We start from the raw sequence: 19115 nt of genomic DNA, 5'->3' as shown, positions 1-19115 counted from the left end.
ATCACTTAGTAATCAGAGATCTAATAGCAAAGATCACATCACCACGTCAACTTTGTGATTCACATTGTGGAGCAGTGCCATCATGATTTGCAATTACCAACGCAGAGCAATTGTTGGAAGACCAAGGCGCAAAGTCTCTTGAGCCATATCTTGCTTGTAATAAACAATTGCAATAATCTAAATGCAATTGAAATATTAGATTGCTGGTATATCAGTGCATATTTGTTTGTTTTTGGGGATATTTTAATGAGTGAGAGGAGACAAGACTACATAGTTTATTAGAGAAGGCATCATTCCTTGGACATAATAGGAGATACATGTAGATATGATAGTTATCTTGGGAGAGTTGGCGAGAAGACAACAAAAGATTGATGAGACTCTCAACTACTTCATAGAAATAAGGACTAATGGAGCTAATTGAGAGAACAATGGTCATGGTGACAATTTAGTCAATGGGAGGAAACACACACAAATCATCTAATTTAAGGCCAATGATGTTGACCTGCCTTTCGAGGACTGAGCGACAAGAAAATCATACTCCCTCATTGGAGTTGCAAGAGCATTTCAAGCAAGATTGGTTTCATGGAGGATTACAACTAGATGCTGCATGGACCTAAGGATGAGGCACTTACCCACTAGAGGTATAGAGCTTGTAAGAATGATTTGAGGTGGAAGATTGGGAAGCTAAGCCTCCCTTTCTTTCATGGATTTTGAAGATCAATGACATGAGCTTGGATGCAACATGCAGACACATATTTTTAGCTCAACCCTATGCCCAAAGATGAAGCGATCAAGTGTGCAACATTGTACTTGGATGGGATTGCTCATGAATGGTAGCACCGTGAGATAGCTTAAATAGGGCATGATCAAAACACTTCCTATGTGGACTACGTAGAGAGACCCATTGACATATTTGATGAGAAGGAGCCAAAACTCAATTTCAAGAAAGTTGGTATGATTAAGGAAAGGATTCTAGATAGCTATATTGTTGTATTCTAAAGACTTTCTATTTTGGTGTCTGTCATTTCAAAGAGGAGATTGATAGTACTCTTCATGGATGGTTTGATGAATCCTTTGAGGGGTTGGGTCAAGACCCTTTGCTTTTGTAGTCACAAAGTAATAGAAAAGGCTTGTGACATCTATATCAATTTCCAAGAATCAAACTTGCCCTAAGGCACTCACCTGCATAAGAAGAAAGGGCAAGGTGCCATTTTAGAAGAATAGTCCAATGGATTAGGCAATGCAATAAGACCTAAGGAGGAGGAAACTCTATTTCAATTGCAAGGAACAATGAGATCTAGGTTATAGATGTCTTGGGAAGGGGAAGATTGTCATGTTCCCATTTTAATAATAATTTTTTAAAAAAAGAAAAAGAAAAAATTATGAAAATAATATTAATATTAAAAAATAAAAATAAAAATATAATATTATTACTATAATATAAATAATAACATATGATATAATCTATTATGAATAAAATAAGATTTAAAAATAAATAATAATAAAATTACAATGAAAGAACAAATACAAAAATTAATTATAAGAGATACTATTGTAAAAAGTATCTTGGGTTTTATCTTTTGCATATGTTGATACAAGAGTTCATTTTAAGGCTTTTATGTAGTATTTATTATGGTTTGTTATTCCTGGCTATCTTTTCAGCAAAACTCATTTAGAATTGATATGCGCCTAGTGGTTGTTTGCCTTCTTTGTTCTAGTGGTTTCCCGAACCTTTTGGAGTTTCCCAAAAGCTTCTTATTGTTATTTATTGGTTTCTAGCCAGATGTCAATGATGCTCGCTATTCCTTCTTTTTCCTTGTGTATGTGTTTGCCTCTTTTGATTGTTGTTGGTTTCCTCTCCTAGCTGGCCCTTCCACATTTCATTTTGGACATTGGTATCATTCTTTTTCTTTCCTCTAAAGACAGAGTTATGTTATTTCGAGGCTTTATGAAGCCTAAACAGTTGAGTAGATTTCTCAAAAATGCGGATGATATGACTTGGCTAGCTATTAGGAGAGCTTTGGAGGAGAATCATTTCGATTACAGCTTCACCTGATGGACAAATAGTGAAGTAATAGGGTGCTTTTTATCCCGCCTTTTGTAGGCTAAGGTTAATCAATGAGATGGGATTTAGTGCACCTTTGTGAAGCTATCTTTGATCATGCCTAGCTGAAGGGGCTTCATAATGTTGTCTTCAACATCAATAGAATGCTTGAAATTCTACAAACTTTAGCCCAAAACTGAATATTATTAATTACCTTATAACTTGTATATGAAAGTAAACTAATTATGCTAAACGGTAAACATAACCATGCAATAAGAGAACTCATAATACCATATTTCTTTAATTACGGAAACCTTGGCCAAGGGAAAACCTCGATGGGGAGGGTACCCACAAAAAGATCCACTAATCAAAAGTATCTGGTTAAAGATATTGACCATGTTAGGAGTCTATTACATGCGTATAGTGTCTCGGTCCTTGTTAGAAGCCTTAACTCTGTTAAGAGTTGTTATATACAAATACAAAATGTATACAAGAAGAGCCCATTGCCCAAACATGCAATATACAATTTAGTTTCTTGATACAAAGAGATAGATATAAAAGCCTCTTTACTTTGTTGCTGATATCTTCAATATTTGATATAGCTTTAGTTGCTCATCACAAAATTCACCTACCTCTGATCATACATCAGAATTCACATCTCAAAAAAATTATCATATCGCACTTCACAACTTCTCTTAACTTCACATATTACAATTTTCTTATATACCTTTACAAATATAATATTCCTATCCAGTCAGCTTTCAAACTTCTACACGTTTTACAAAATATATTACTAACTCTTGCCCTCTTGGGGTTAACATCTAAGATGTCGTCCCTAATTAGTAAAGTAATTATTCTGGTAAACAAAATAATTTCTTAACCCAAAATATCCAATTCCTTGACATGCTTTGTTCTGCCTGTACATTATCGCAATTAGTGATTTGCCCATAACTCATTTCATACTGATCGTACTGACATGCGAACTTGGCCATGTGTTCCTTACTGTCTCATGTACCCATACCTAACTTCACACGTGTCCAATGTACTTGAACAAACTGCACTGACCAAAACTCTATTTGTTCTGCCAGATAAACTATATGATACTCAGACAAATTTCTAAGTATGAATGCCTTCACCGAGTCTTCAAAGTCTTCCATCTTCATACTGAAGATATGTTGTCATAAATGACAACATCCAATATCTACCTTCACCAAATTGCAAATAATCTCCCGCTTTGGCATTGATGGCAACATATGGGAAAATTTGCCGAGTCTCAAAAACTTATAGCATCAAAACTTTACAAAATTTGGCCTTATCTACAAAATTTTAGAACTTGTGGATCATTTGCATTTTAATTGTCTTTCCTTATATCTCCTAAATACATTATATCTCCCCCTTTGACTATAGTTCTAGCTGTTACATTAGTCCACCTAACTTAATACCTTATTTCTCCTTTATACATATACTTATGTACTACACATACAATTTTCCTTATCTCTCCTCCTTTGACATCAATAACAAAGGTGTCAAAACAAACTTATGTACAAGTCAAAAATTTGTTGCAATAACTTCATGATTGCTGCTAGCTGGAAATCTATTAAAACAATCACGAAAGTTCTGCATCAATACGATGAACTCCATATCCCATTTTTCTTTTACTACATTTGGGACGCTCAAAACTACAAAAAGAGCATATGATGCTATCTCCACTGCATCTAGATTTGTATAGGCAAACTTGTCATAAGATGCCTTTACTGACAAACATTCATCTAGCTGCCTCTATACAAGGTCAATCTTCAATGCAAGGTGTTCCCTTAGCAATGAAAATCTTTTCAACTTCATCTCTTTCTATAGCTCTAAAAGCCTGATGTCATGATTTAATTTACTAGTTTTGTTCTCAAGATCTGTAATCTTTACTTAGGGATCTTGTACATCTTTCATTAATGCTTTAAGCTCTCTGAGCTTGCTATTTGGTTCATCTGATATATGCCTGATTAATGTGTGCACTCCAACACACTTCCCATAAACTATCTTTCCTTCAGTCAGATAGTGTCTTAAATTCTTAACCTTTTCATCAAGGTTCTTCAGGTCTTCCTTGATGTTTCCACAAACCTTTTTGAACATCTCTACATCATGCATAGTTTTTGCCTTAACTGCTGTAATGTATGATAAATTTGTGAATTCTGTGTCAAAAGCTTGAATTATAGCTTTTGCTCTATCTTAAGGATTTGGATCAGTCGTCTTCACTAAAATAGTATTCCATAGTTTATCTATCACTTCCATCAATCAATTCTACAAGCTTTTGACTTTCTTATTCTGTTCTATTATCTTGCTAAGTGATGAGATCAACTCAGTTTGATCATCATCATATGATCCTGTCAGCTTTGTTAGTGCAAGGAATGTTCTAGAAGTACTAGGTGCACTTACTTTCTTATCTTCTTCCTCCTTCCTTTCTTCTTCTTCCTTTCTTCTTCCTCCCTTCTTCCTCTTTCTTTTTCTCTTCTTCCTCTTTCCTCTTTTTCTCTTCTTCTTCTTTCCTCTTTTGTTCCTCTTCTAATTTCTTCCTTTCCTCCTCAATTTTCTTCTTCTCTTCCTCCATTCTCTTGTGTTCTTCCTCCTTTTTTCTTTCTGTCCTCTTCAATCTTTTTCTTCTCATTTTCTTCAAGTTTCTTTTTCCTTTATGCTTCTAATCTTTCTTCCTTTCCTTATCTTCTGCTTCTTTCTTCTTATCTTTTTCCTCTTTCTCTTATTTTCTTCTTCCTTTTTATTTTTCCTTTCTTCTTCTTCTTCATTCTTGGAGTTGGTGTAGCTCACCAAATTACCAACATTAGTGCCATAGTCTTTGAATGGATCCTCTGAAGTATCTAAATGATCTTTGTATTGTCCACCTGCATGGTATCAATACCAATGGATACTTGTGGAGTTGACTTTGTCATCAATGTTGTTGTTGTTGTAGACTCTAATGTCTTCTTTGCTGTTGCAGACTCTGCTGGTGTTTGCTTTACTTCTGTAATAGGGATGACTCCCCCTAAAGCTTTGCTAGGTTGTGAAATGTTGGGTGTGGATGTCATGAATGTCACAATTGCCGATTTAGTCTCTTTATTCACCTCTTCATAGTTGCCACCCATCAACAAAATTGCTCCCCTCTTGTTTATCAACAAAGGTTCAACACCTTTCATTATTCTATCTATGTCATCATTAGTGTTAACCTCACAAAATTTTCTCATAAGATTTTCTCTGATTTTCTTATCCCTTTCTATTTTTCTTCTGTTAATTAGTTTATTGTACAAGTCATGTGGAAAATCCTTCTGTATTTCCTCAAATCTTTTATTTTGCTAGGATCACGTGCCTAACTACAACATTCTCTAGTTGCAATTTATCCATATTGCTATACAAGCTATAATACTTATTCAACTATACAAAATTGCTATTGTCAATAATATACACATTCAGATATTCTACTTTGGGTTTCCAAGGTTTCTTACCCAAACTTTTCTTTTCTTATGCTTCAACCTTCTCAACAGGCTTGTCCTCTGTTTCCTCTACCTCTTCTTCATCGGATTCAGCTGACTGAATTACCTATAAGGTTTTTCTTCTGTTTCCTAGTCTACTATCCATCTTCTTAGTCCTCTTCTTAGGTTGTGGCTCAGCTGATTCTTATTTGTCTTCAGTCAATCTAGCTGACCTTCTAGTGTTGGGAGGGGTTGCAGTTTGCACTTTTGTTAAACTGACCTCCTCTTCACTCTTATCCTTTAGTACTGGTTGTACAACAATATGTTCTACTTGAGAAACTACGACATATGGTATAGCTGATGCAACTACTTATGGTTCTGCAACTGCTATGCCTTCTGATGGTCCAACTGTTACAAGTGGCATCACATACATAATTCCTTCTTGATCACTCTGTCTCATCCCAGTAACAGTTTGTCTCATTGTTGCCACTTCTTCTGGTGTCATTTTGGCTTCCTCCATGATTTTCCTCATTGTAGCCTCTACCTTCTTCTTTGAAGATTTCTCAAGTTGAGTTGGAGTAGTTGTTTGCATAATTTCTTTATAGGTTCCAAACTTATCAAATTCATTAGCTCTAGCTGATTTTAGAATTACTTCTACATATCCCTCTACTTGCTCCTCACTAACCTCATAACTAAGTGGTTCAACATAGGTCATTCTTGGTTCAGTTGGTTCTTTGTAGGTAAAATCAATATCAACCATGAAATAAATATCATTCTTGATTTTCCTCACAAGTGAAGGTGGAATTTTGTATCTTTATCTCATCTCTACTTGGAATGATTTCATAATAAGATCTGCACTGTTGTTAATCTTATCAACTGGATGCCTTATATATACATTAGTTATCTTCTCAATTGTGCTCTTGTCACTGTTAATCAATTCAGTCACAGATAGGAATGAAAATCTCTTAATCAAATAGAAAAACATATAAATGATCAGTGATCTAAATTTGAATTGACTATTCTTTACTCTCTTTATCCTTTCCAAGTTCTCTATTAACTGTGCTCTCAAGAATTCATACATATTGACCTTAACTCTTTCCACACACATTCTGTAGACCGCATGAATGAATCTGGCTACCATGTCATCCTCTATGGAACTAGCACATATGTTGGATGTCATAATTCTACATATAAATCTGACATTATGTTGTTTTATCTTGCTTATCCCAATGCCTCTCCCCTTATACTCAGTCTTGCTGGTTTCTAACACTAGTTTCTTAAAATTATTTTCATTGACTAGGATTGATTCTTCATTGCATAATCCAGTCACCTCATGAATTAGGTTAGTTGATATTTCTACCACATTATCTCCTAACTTGAATTTTCCACCATGAATCCTACTCAATATGACCTTTGCCCAATCCTCATTGTCAAAGTCATGTGAAAATATGATCTTTAATCTTTTCATTTTGTTCTAGTTATTCATAACCATTTTTAAAGCTCATGTCCTAGTTGTAAATGTGATCAAATTCTTTTGATATGCTTCCCTCACCTACTATTTCAAATTTTCTTTTAGATAGCTTCTTGTATTCTTCAAGGGTCCGTTTGGTAGCTGGAATTAAAATGGAATTGGGGTTCGGAATTCCAAATATTTTCTAATCCGTTGTTTGGGTATGTAAAAATGGAATTGGAACTGGGAAAAAGTGGAATCCCGTATGCCCATTTACCCCCCAAAACCAAGATTTGGTATTCCATCTAAATAGATGGAATTGGTTTAATCCTCATTTTAATTCCATTTTTTGCCAAAATGAGGATTACAAAAAAGGTAAAATGGAAATTTTTTGAGGTCCTGATGTGACTTTTTTTTTCCCGCTCAGCCGAACGTGACTTGGGTAGCAATCGATTGCAGATCTGAGCAGATTAGCAGCCATTTTCAGCAACTGGATCACTGTATTGTGTCTGCACAACTACACAAGAAGGTTTGGCACCACTCCCAATCGTACATCAATTATCTCAGTGCTTTTTTTGTAGATCTGGGCATTTTCACAGGCATAAGTAGAAATACCAGTTGTAAAAAATCAGAATTAATGATATCAGCATTGAGATGCTAAAGCATTTCCAGGACATGCTGAAAGAACACATAACTCTCATTGCTTTGAATCAAACCATACACCTGTTGTGACGTTCTTGACATTATTTTCAATTGAATAAATCTGAGGAAATTCCAATTTTGTGGCATTAGTTGCTGAAGTTAGTGTTCCAGTATTTATTTTGTTATTTCACATTGTATCAATTCATTCAAAAACACACAAAAAATTGAAGTAACCTCAAAAAATGAAAGGAAATTCAAAAAAAGAGATAAGAACTCGAAAACAAATTAGATTAGTCAAAGTTAGATTTGAGAAAGAGAAACCAAAATTGATATAGGATTGATAGCTTTGAGAGATTCCAAATCCAAATGTGCAACCAAACGGAGAAAAAGTGTATTCTTATAACGAATCCCTTGTGAACCAAACAGTCCCAAATCAAATTCCATAATGATAATCTGGATTACAAGTTCCAGAATCCCAAATCAAGGATATCGAATGCCGATCCTCAAATCATATTCCAGCAACCAAATGGACCCCAAATGTAATACTCTGTCTAGAATAATAGAGAAGACTACCGTAGGGTTTTCCTCTAAGAGTGTGACGGGGTTAATCTTGATCTTAGGTTTAGCCTCAATGTCAACATTGTGAATCAAACTCCTATCCATGTTTACCACAAATTCTAAATTCAAATTCACAGATAAAGCTTTCAAAATTCATTAAATACCTCAATTTTGTGAAACTAGGTTTCATCTGTTTGCACTTGAGAACTCTTTCACTTTCGCCTTAAACTCGCTCCACAGCACTTCCTTAACTCTTGCATGATCGAAGGTACTCAATCAATCGATTTCCAACCTCAAATTGCTTCCAATTTATCATTGCATTAATTGCGTAAGCACACAATCACCAAAACAATGTTTTTGGTTACCAAGCAACTCAATTTCTTTTGCACACTCTCATACGATCTCCAAATCTTGTGCTCTTAACCATGACTTGGCATCATCACATTTTAGCTCATACTAACTTCCCAAACCTTAACTCGCTCTTTGTCATCACTTTTACATTTTTGATGCTCAATCTCTTATCTAAAGTACTCAATTCAAGTAAGATGAATCAAATACAATTGTTGATTTCGATCTTTCATCAGTTGCATCAAATGGTTGTTCTTCTAATACTACATGTGAACTGGACGAATCTTTGGCTGTGACAAATACCTCTTTGAATTTTTCTACATTTTCGTTTAAGCTCTCTTTCTGATTGTCATTGGTGCTATCATTCCTTCTGACATTTATGTTTGTGTTCCTTATGAAATTTGGATTCCTCATATTGTTCCTTATGTTCATTCTGCAAAATCTTTCTATATGATTAAAGTTATTACATAACTGGCATTTTGGTGCATTGTTTCCAAATCTAGGTCCAGGTTGGTTTACATGTGCTCTGTAATTTCTGGGTATATGTCCAAAGTTGTTGCGTTTGTAACATACCATGTTGTTCCTTGCTCCATTAGTTCATTCATTAGATCTCCTTTCTCTTGCAGGGTTAGTACCTCCAAACATTCTACCATTGCTATTATTAACATCAAATTTAGATTTCCTACAATTAATTGCTCTATGACCAAAAACATGACAATTATAACAATAAAAATTAGTATCATGTTTAAATGACTAACCTGTGCATTTCCTTTTCATATGACCAATTTCATTACATGCAAAGCATCTACCTTTGAACTCATACCTCACTTCCTTGGGTGATTCAGTTTGCTTAGGTTGCTTAGGTTCATCAATTTGTTTAGGTTGATCAACTTGTTCAGTCTCCAAATTGATTTGGCTCAACTTTGTTCAATTCTTTCTTTCTCTTGTATAGGCTAATGAATTTTAGGACTAGGTTCCTTTCTAGATTCAAATTTCTTAGCTGATTTTTCTCCAATAAAATATAGATTGGTCTTATCATAAGGTCTTTGAAAGTATATTTGCTCATCAATTTTCTCACTACTGGAATATAACTTTTCTAGTTGTTTCTTAGTCTAGGTTAGCTTTCCTTTCACAATAGTGTTGTACTTCTCAAGTTTTGCATATTCCAATTTGGTGGATTCAAGTTCAGATGTAACTTTTGTAAGATGGGATCTTAGATCTACATTCTCAGTTTTCAAATCTGACTCAATTTTGCTATCATCTTTCTTTAAGCTTAATTTCAGTTCAGTGATCTTTAGTTCATGTTTTAGGATCTCATTTTCTTTCTTCAATATTGAAACTTCATCAGTATCCTTAATTTGATCTTTAGGATCCTTTTTGGATTTGAGATGATCAATCTTGTCTTTCAACTTTCCAATGTAGTCTTTTGCATCTTCATATCTTTCTTTTAAGTTATCTCTTTCTTTAGTGGGAATGCCAATCTATTCAAGAGCTTCTTCTAGGTTCTTCTGTAACTATTCCATATGCATAGGATCTTACTCAAGTTGTTAAGCCTCTTATGAGTGATTGTGCTCTGATACCAATTGGGGGGGGGTGTGAATCAGTAATCTACAAACTTTAGCCCAAAAATGGATATTATTAATTATCTTATAACTTGCATATGATAAGATAGATAAGATAAGATAAATTTATTAATGTCCAAGGAGAGACCGCAAAGGTCTAAGGGATTGAAAAATGAACAAGATAAAAGATTGCTAGCAGTTAGGGCACCAAATGGTGCCAAGAAAAGAAAGCAAACAGGAAAAATAAGAGAAACAAGAAGATGCCAGGAGCACAAGAAAGAGGCAAGGACTAAGGGTCCTTCCTTAGAAGAAAGAAGCCAAGCACTGAAGGGTACTAACTAGGGCGAGTAGGAGCCCTAAACTACCAACGAGAAGAGTAGGAAGGGTGTCGCTGATGAGTATAACCACTACGAGGTCTCACAGATCTAGAGTGACTGGTGATGGTGGCACTAGAAGGCCTCTTTGTCCCATGTGCTAGAGACGAGAGAGAGAAGAAATCAATGACGAGCTGAACCAAGGTCACTCTTTGGGGGAATAAAAGCTGTAAAGTGTGGTCACAGAGCTGCATAGTCTCTCTGAGGTATAGTGCAAAGCATCTCTAGTCTGTGTAGCTGAAGAAGGTCGCGGGGGAGTTACACTCCCTAAATAAGCAATAGAATCTCCCATAAATCTCGTAGTAGGAAGGACAATGAAAGATCAAATGGATCTCCGTCTTGGCTCTGCCCAAGGTACACAAGTGATAGTTTCAGTCCTCTCTACGCATGTGGTGATCAGTTTGAATTCGAAGCTGGTGGGATCTAACCCTACAGGAGCTCAGAGAGATGCGTAAGGCATGACACCAACACTGAGATAAGTAATTAGGGGGCACAATGATACAACCCTTGATAATCAGAAAGTGTTCTGTGTAAAAGGCCATCTTCGAGCGTAACCCACCAGTTGGGTTACACTAAGTCGCAGAGATACACCATCTATAAATATCAAGTCTGACATGGCGGTTCAACTCTTGCTGAGAGGGGAGGATGTGTGTGGGCGCATCGAGAGAGAATTGGAATGGAGGGAGGTGATCAATATCTATCCCAGTCGAACCCAACAAAGACAGCTTGTGCGAACTAGCAACAGGCCCGAGAGGTCAGATCAGACTCCGCCACAAAGATAGAGGAGCAGTAAGCCAAGTTAGAGTATTTACACCGGTCACCAATAGAGTCGGCAAACCATGAAGATGATGAAGAAACCAAATCAAGTCGAAAATGACGGCCAACCTAAAGGGATGGGCCCCAAACTTGGCCAGAATAATGTTGTGAGGGGTGAAACAATGACATTTGATAATATGCCAAAGAAAAAGGGTATGGACACGCTCGATGGAAGCCTAGTTCGAATCAAGGAGAGAGTGTCCCCAAACCATGGAGCCATAAAGAGCCGTCGGCCGGACCAAGGTATCTAGGAGGGACAACTTAGACGAAGTGTGTTGGAAGTGATGTCTGAAGCACTATCTCTCGAGCATAGCAAGGGAGCCCATGACCTTACTAACCCTAGGCTAGATAGCAAGTCTCAAACTAAAGCGAGGTCCAAAGAACTTGACCCCAAGGTATACATATGAAGTGGTGATCTCAATCTCATGACCCTGGAAGTAGAAGTGCATATGAGAGAACTTCAGGTAGTTGAAGATCATAACTTGAGTCTTGCTCAGGTTCACTGAGAGCTGATGCAAGTCACAAAAGGAGGCCAAGTCATCGAGAATTCCCTAAAGACTCTCCAGAGAGGAGTCTAGAAGGATTACATCATCAACAAACAAGAGAATGGAGATCAAGACATGATGCAGGTAGCAATTGTCCATAGAGAGTGAGGAATCTCTGAGGAAGGTCTCCAACTCATCAATATAGATACCAAACAAGGTATAGTGCTCTGAATAGGGGTCAAGAAACCCTTGGACATCCTGAATCTACCAATAAAACTCTCATATAATCTCATAATGACAGTCAACAAAGTCTTTGAAATACCGATGTCTCAATCTTTGGAAAAGGGAAACTTGTAGGACAGTATCAAAGGCCTTCCGAAAGTCCACGAAGCAACAATAGACTTTTGCAGAGAGATGGCGAGCCTCCTTGATGATGGCCTGCAGCGACAAAATGTGGTCCATCGTCTGGTAATCAGCTCGAAAAACCAACCTAACCTCTGGCCCTACACGCTCTACTGTCAAGCTCGCTAGAAAGAATAATATTCAAAGTTGTAGCATAGAGCTTAGCAAAGGTGTGCCCAATCATGATAGTTTTGTAGTTGCCTGGATCCGAAGTCAATCTAGTCTTGTGAATTGGATAGATGATGTGCCTCAACCATGAGTCAGGGAAATTGATGCAAACAATGCTATTGAAGATCGTAGGAAGGAAGGAAATTAGCACATGAGTGTCGAGCTTGAGAAGCTTAGCTTGTAAACCCTCATCCGCAACTCTACTCGAGTTCATGAATCTGATGGCCTCATGAATGATGGATGGGGTGAAGAGGTGGCAGCTAGGAGGTGAGGTAAAGAGGAGAGGAGGCTGACTAGGGATATTGTAGAGAGTGGAGGCATGGGTGGTGAGGGAGCAGAAACCGAGGGTCAACAACGTAGAGGAGCGACGGGGGGCAAAAGATGCTTGAAGAGCTTTAGATTGCAAGATAAAGTGTCACAAACGGAATGACATTGGGAATAGATGAAAGAACGCTTCTTATAGCCAAGGAAACATCAATAAGAGCGGCAAATACTAATGAAATTAGAGGAGTGCAACAAGAATGCAGAGCACAAGTGATAGTGGAAGGACTTATAGTTCTCATCAAACCAATGATTCATGGGGAAAGTGCTACGATGAGAGGTATGATGATGGGGGTAGTTGAGGATGGAGAGGAGAGCAAACTCCCAGATCGCAGGGGATAAAATGTCGAACATGGAGGAGACCTCACAAGAAAAAAGGGAACTAGCCAGGGGAAGGAGTTGTCTGAGATGGAAGAGGAAAAGGTCACCATCACTCTCAATGAAGCAGAAGTGGACAGGGGTATGAACTAGACCTTTTGGGCACAAGAGGGGGGGTAGATGAGGAGAGGAGGCAAAAGGCGATGGGAGAAGCTAAGCATGAAACTAAGAAGAGCACAGTCCGCCAGAGGAAGGTGGGTGATGGTGAAGTGGCGAATGAAGGGAATAAAGGGGGCACAAGCGAGGGCATAATCCACCACACTGGCACCCCCATCATGGGGCATGCAAGTGAACAACTCATAACCATGAACGAAAGGGAGGCCATTTAGAACCACTGGGTTTGAGGACTCACATAGCTAGAGGAGGTGACGATAGTAAATAGAGAGTGATCCCTGACAATCATCCAAGGTGCGTGAAGACCTAGGCTAGCGTAATCAGTCTTAGAAGTAGAAGTCCAATCTGAGCGACAATCATGCATAGGAGTTTGCAAATCTCTGGTCAAAGCATTAAAATCCCCTAGAACAATGATGTCACCCATAGCCACAAACTTGGAGATGCACTCATACAAGTCAAGGAAAGGGTCATCGTCCTCTGCACTGTAATGATGTAAGTGGAAGAGGCAGGCGGGAAGTAGCAAATTATTATATATATATGTCCCTCTGACATTGACTAGTAGGACTAATACGGATCCATATGAATTTGGCATGGACGTCAGTGTGGACCAAAGAGGTAGCACTGAAAAGATCATCCCTAACCAAACAACCCACATTGCTTGAGCCCTTAACACCACCAGAGGTAGGCAACTCCTCCCTACAATTAGATAGCCACTTATATCCAACCAAACTCGAAAGATGACGAACGAGACTCATGCGTCTTGGTGACTACCAGGATATCCACAAAACCAATATCATGGAGGAGAGCCGAGAGGGACCACAAAGAGTCATTACCATTCCAACATTTGACAAGAAGAGAGTTAGAGTTGGGTCCATCCTTGACCAACTGTTGGCGAGAACATCATGCAGCATTGGGGGCCTATCTCGATACCCCACCGCTAGGAGGAGAGTCTCGAATAATTGCCCTGAGGTTACAGATGACCGCCCACTTATTATTGCACTTCGCCTCAGCCATGAGGGCTCTAGAGTGCTTCAACTCTACCATCTGGGATTTTGTGATGTCCTCCTTTAAGTAAATCTTAGGGGAAAGAAGGAATAACTTCCTCTTCGTTGTAAGAGCACGCAACTTGTGAGAGGGAGAGAAACCAAATAAAGAGAATGCCATTTGGGCCTAACCATATGAAAGCAAACTAATTATGCTAATCAGTAAACATAACCATGCAATAAGAGAACTCATAGCACCATATTTTGTTAACTATGAAAACCCTGGCTAAAGAAAACCTCGGTGGGGATGGACCCCACAAAATGATCCAATAATCAAAAGTATCTAGTTAAAGATATTGCCCATGTTAGGGGTGTATTACATGCATATACTATCTCAATCCTTGTGAGAGGGATTAGGCCTTGTTAGAAGCGTCAACCTTGTTAAGAGTTGTTATATACAAATACAAAATGTATGCAAGAAGAGCCCATTGCCCAAATATGCAATATACTATGTAGTTTCTTGATACAAAGAGATAGATATAAAAACCTCTTTACTCTGCTGCTGATATCTTCAATATCTAGTATAGTTTTAGCTACTCATCACAAAACTCGTATACATCTAATTATACATCAAAATTTGCATCTCAAAAATATTATCATATCAGATTTCACAACTTCTCTTAACTTCACATATTACAATCTTCTTTTATACCTTTACAATTATAATATTCTTGTCCAGTTGACTTTGACCTTGTCTTGATTAGGTGTGAAATCCAAATGGGGAAGTAGCAACAAAGAAGATGCGGCTAACAATTTCGCCTTTGCATTCTACTCCCTTGGAACAATTTGAATTGAGAAGACATCTAGGTGCTCAATCTCATCCCAGACTGTATTTTTGTAATTCCTAAGTCGTGCATTCTTTATAGTGTATTGAGCTCGAACTTGCTTCACTATAAGCTCAATATCTCCTTTAGCTCTTAGAACTTTGATTCCTCTCTGCTTCACAATAGTAATACCTAACAAGGCTTCATACTCGGCTATGTTGGTGTTTTTTAATTGCAGCTTGTAGGTAAGCTGAGTTACATATCTACTTGGGGATACAAGCACTACACCAACTTCAAACTCAGCAGTAGCACAACTGCCATCAAACTCCAAGGTCCAAATCTCTAGGTCATTAGAAGGCTTTAACTATTCCTCATAACAATTGAAGTCAGAGAACATCATGTAATTTCCAAACTCCATCTCTTGATATAGAATCTCCGCCTTAGGGTAATCAAATTTCAAAATCGAAAACTTGGCCTTCTCAGGTTCCAACTTGATCTTTTTGTTATCGACGAGAATTATGGCATGAGACTAGTCCATCTTGATTTCCCCTCCCATATCTCTATAGAAGCTTCTACTTAAAGGTATATCATAGCTGGCTAGAATGTCTGCTACCAAGATGTCTAGCTTCATTCTCTTTGCAAGGTGAGCAACCAATGCTACTTGTGCATCTTTCACTTGACCTATTAGAGGGACTTGCTTTACATCGATGGAATACCAACGTCAAAAGGTTTTGGTAAGGGCTAGGCCAAGGGCACGAGCTACTGAAGAGTCAGAGGCTCTAGAATCAATAATGCAATTATTGAGCTTATGACCATTTATGTATAAGGACGCATAGAATGGGTTCGACTTCTTACCAAGGGAGGTAGCTAAAACTGGTGCTTCTTCTTTGAAGAGCATAGGCAAAACATACTCTTCATCAACTAGTGGGCCACTATCCAATTGAGGTTGGTCATTGCTAATGGTAGAGTTGACATTAGGTTGGGTTTTCGCATTAACATCACTTTTACAATAATCTACTAGCTTTTGTAATTCAACAGGATGAGTTTTGAGATAATCAAGTTGAGAAACCTGGATACGAGCATCCTTGCAATATTGTATTATGTCCAATGGGGATTGAGGCTTACCATTTGGGTCGAACCTTGATTGCTCTTTCCTCTAGGATGAGGAAGTGGATGCAATAGCTGGAGTTGGTGAAGGGGTAGTGGCTACGTTCTGGGAAGAAACAGGGTTCACCGGGTGCTTCTCTCCCTGACTTCTTGTAGCCACGGTCATTTGAATTCCATCTAAGGTGGTGAAACAGTCGCCTCCAACCTCCAAATCTGATTCATACTCCAAAAAGAATGTTCTAGAGTCACCATGGGGAGTAGAATCATCTTCACTTTTAGGGTACTTGATGGTTAGACCATTAGTAGTAGTGAGTTGCTTATATCTGTTTATTTTCGGGTAAGAATCACCATTGTGATCTACTCGTAGATGAAAGATGCACATATTTTGCTTCTTAGGAGGCACCTCAATGGCAAGCTTTTGCTGAGCAGACAACAATTGCAATGGTCTGCCTATTGTTGGTAAAATGTATAGTGTAGTCGACGGGTAGAGTATTATCTGAACGAGTACGTGACGCTTGAGTCACCCCTTCGGAAAGGTATATGTACATGTCTGAGATGGACTTTGGAATCACCAGTTATAATCGATTGATCATTGTAGTCATTGTAATCGGATTGTAATCTGCAAGTGCATACATGAATAAAGTACCTGTTCTGAATTGAATCGTGTTATACATGTGTTAAACTTCTTACCCTATGCGGTAAACATTTGGTGCCGTTGCCAGACGTACCTAGAATGAATGAATGATATGAAGATTAATGCCGAGTTTGCCAAACAAAGATTGGAATAAGGTGAAAGATAAGAATGAACTAAGTTCAGCAAAAGAAATTTTAATTTTAACACAGCAAGCAGAATGCAGACAGACTTCAGCAAATTGCCGAGGGGCACCAAAGGGGTGAAGAGGCATAGACGGAGGGAGTGCACTCACCTAGTAGGCTAAGGAGTGTCGAGGAATTGCTGGAAGAAACTCGACAACGCCTAAATTTGGTGGAGGAAACAAGGGAAGAATTCTTTAACTTGTATACGCCGAGGGGAGAGTGTTCGAAGGAAGGGAAGCAACTCGCACAACTTAGAGTGTCGAGGGAGCACGAGCGTGGAGTGATCTCTCCGTTTTTGATACACCAGACGAACAGATATAGGCGGAGAATAGAATGTCACTTGAAGACTTTTCACCAGACAATGCAGTTGTTGGAAACAAAACTGTTATCCAGAATAGTGCGAAAGAGGAGAACAGTGCGGAAGACCAGAACAACGCGGGAGCACAGAACATCGCGGGAGTCCAGAATAGCGTGGGAGCACAAAACAGCGTGAGAGTCTAGAACAATGCGGGAGCTCAAAACAGCGTGGGAGCTCAGAACAACGCAGGTACACAAGTACCTCAGAATCAAAGACAAGTAACGATGGCTGACCCTAAAGGAAAGTTACCCAAGTTTCACGGTGATGGTTCAGTAGACCCTATCAAACATTGTAAAACATGTGAAACCATATGGACGGCAAATGGTGTGATGGATGAGGATGATTGGGTAAGACAATTTCCAGCGACGCTACGGGGTGTGGCGATAGATTGGTTTTCTGACACTAGTCCTCAGAAACTTAATACATGGGAGAATGTTAAAAAAGAATTTATAGCAGAATTTAGATTACTCTGAGATGATAATGAAATAGTGGTAGAAATCTACAACACCAAACAAGGAAAGAATGAGACAGTCCGAACCTATGCCAGGTGACTGAAAGAATTGATCGGAAAGATGGAGAATCAACCAGTGGATGGGTTGAAAAAACGGTGGTTTGTGGAGGGGCTGCGGCCGGCTCTTAAAAAGAAAATGTAGTACCACCGGCGTCGTATGCCGATGCATATACTCATGCCATGGATTTGGAAAGCGAACAGAAGACGAGTAAGAAGAAGAAACATAAGTCCTCTGATTCATATGATTCATCCTTAGAGAGTAGTAGTAGTGATGAGGAATCGAACAAGAAGGTGAAAGCGTTACAGAAAGACATGCTGCGCATGACGAAAGAATTCAAAAATTTGAAAAAGAATCTGGATATAGTAAAAGGAGAACTGTGGTGCACAGATTGCAAGGAGGATGGCCATACGAAGGGTTCATGCCCGAAGAAGCAGTTTTGTGACATCTGCCAGGTGGTGGGGCATTCCCTGAAAGAGTGCCTGTTTAACTTGAAAGCAAAGGGACACCAGCAAGTGTTACTCACGCAGGAAGCGTCAAACAATAGTAATAACGCGAGCAATGATGCAACTTCAGGTGGCTATTGAAATAATAATAGACGCGGAATGGGTGGAAACAATAACAATAACAATGGAGGCCGGGGTAGAATACAATATGATGCGAGTCGACGACTGATGATATAGTGCTGGGCATGTAATCTTTGGGGTCACTTCGCGAGGGACTGTACTACGAAGGAGGCGCTGCAACTACTGTGCAGATGGTGTGGTCCAGGGGACCATGAAGATTCAAAATGTCCAAAGCAAAGCGCAAATTTATTAAGTATTGAAACAAGTAATGAGAATGTGTTGGCAATCACGCAGGTGCAGGCGAGGAAGGCAAAATATCTGAATGCGGAAGAAGAGAAGGAGAGGTTACAAAAAGCCCAAACAGAGATAGAGAAGCAGATGAGAGCGGAAAAGTCACAAGTAAAAGACATTGCTGAAACTTCGAAAAGAAACTTGGCGGAACAAGACATGGTGAAACAAATAATGCAAACGGAAGTACCAATTAAATTAAATGATCTTCTTCTTACCATGCCACAGTTGCGTATGGCTATCATAAGTATGACACTGTCCTCAAGAGTGACAGAGGAAGCAAAGGATAGTAAGGAAACAACCACAACAGCAGCAACAGAACCGATGTTATTAGCACTTATGACAGGTAGACACCCAGTAGTGGTGGAGATGGGCATTCTGGGTACGGTGCTAATGGATACAATAGTAGATGGAGGATCGGGAGTGAACGTGCTACTGGAAGATATCTGGAAAAAACTTGGACAACCAACACTATGGCCACTCACCTTTCAGTTACTTACAACAGATCGACATGGGATAAAACCCTTGGGCACTTTGATGGCACAACCTG

At 38.7% G+C, this 19115-nt stretch overlaps 1 protein-coding gene across 1 annotated transcript in view; it reads left to right on the top strand.

Annotated features, from left to right (window-relative positions):
- LOC149570119 (uncharacterized) overlaps nt 1-7737 on the top strand; it is a 38315-nt gene extending 30578 nt beyond the window's left edge. The window contains exon 6 of the mRNA XM_089822780.1: nt 7374-7737. Within this exon, the coding sequence (XP_089678906.1) occupies nt 7374-7383 (10 nt within the window). The 3' untranslated portion in view covers nt 7384-7737. The remainder of the gene's footprint in view (nt 1-7373) is intronic.
- The last annotated feature ends 11378 nt before the right edge of the window (nt 7738-19115 follow it).

Source organism: Cupressus sempervirens, chromosome 3, assembly GCF_028749045.1.
Source record: "Cupressus sempervirens isolate cs-2001-9-10 chromosome 3, ASM2874904v1, whole genome shotgun sequence".
Classification (NCBI taxonomy): domain Eukaryota; kingdom Viridiplantae; phylum Streptophyta; class Pinopsida; order Cupressales; family Cupressaceae; genus Cupressus; species Cupressus sempervirens.
This window is presented reverse-complemented; position numbering and strand designations above follow the sequence as displayed.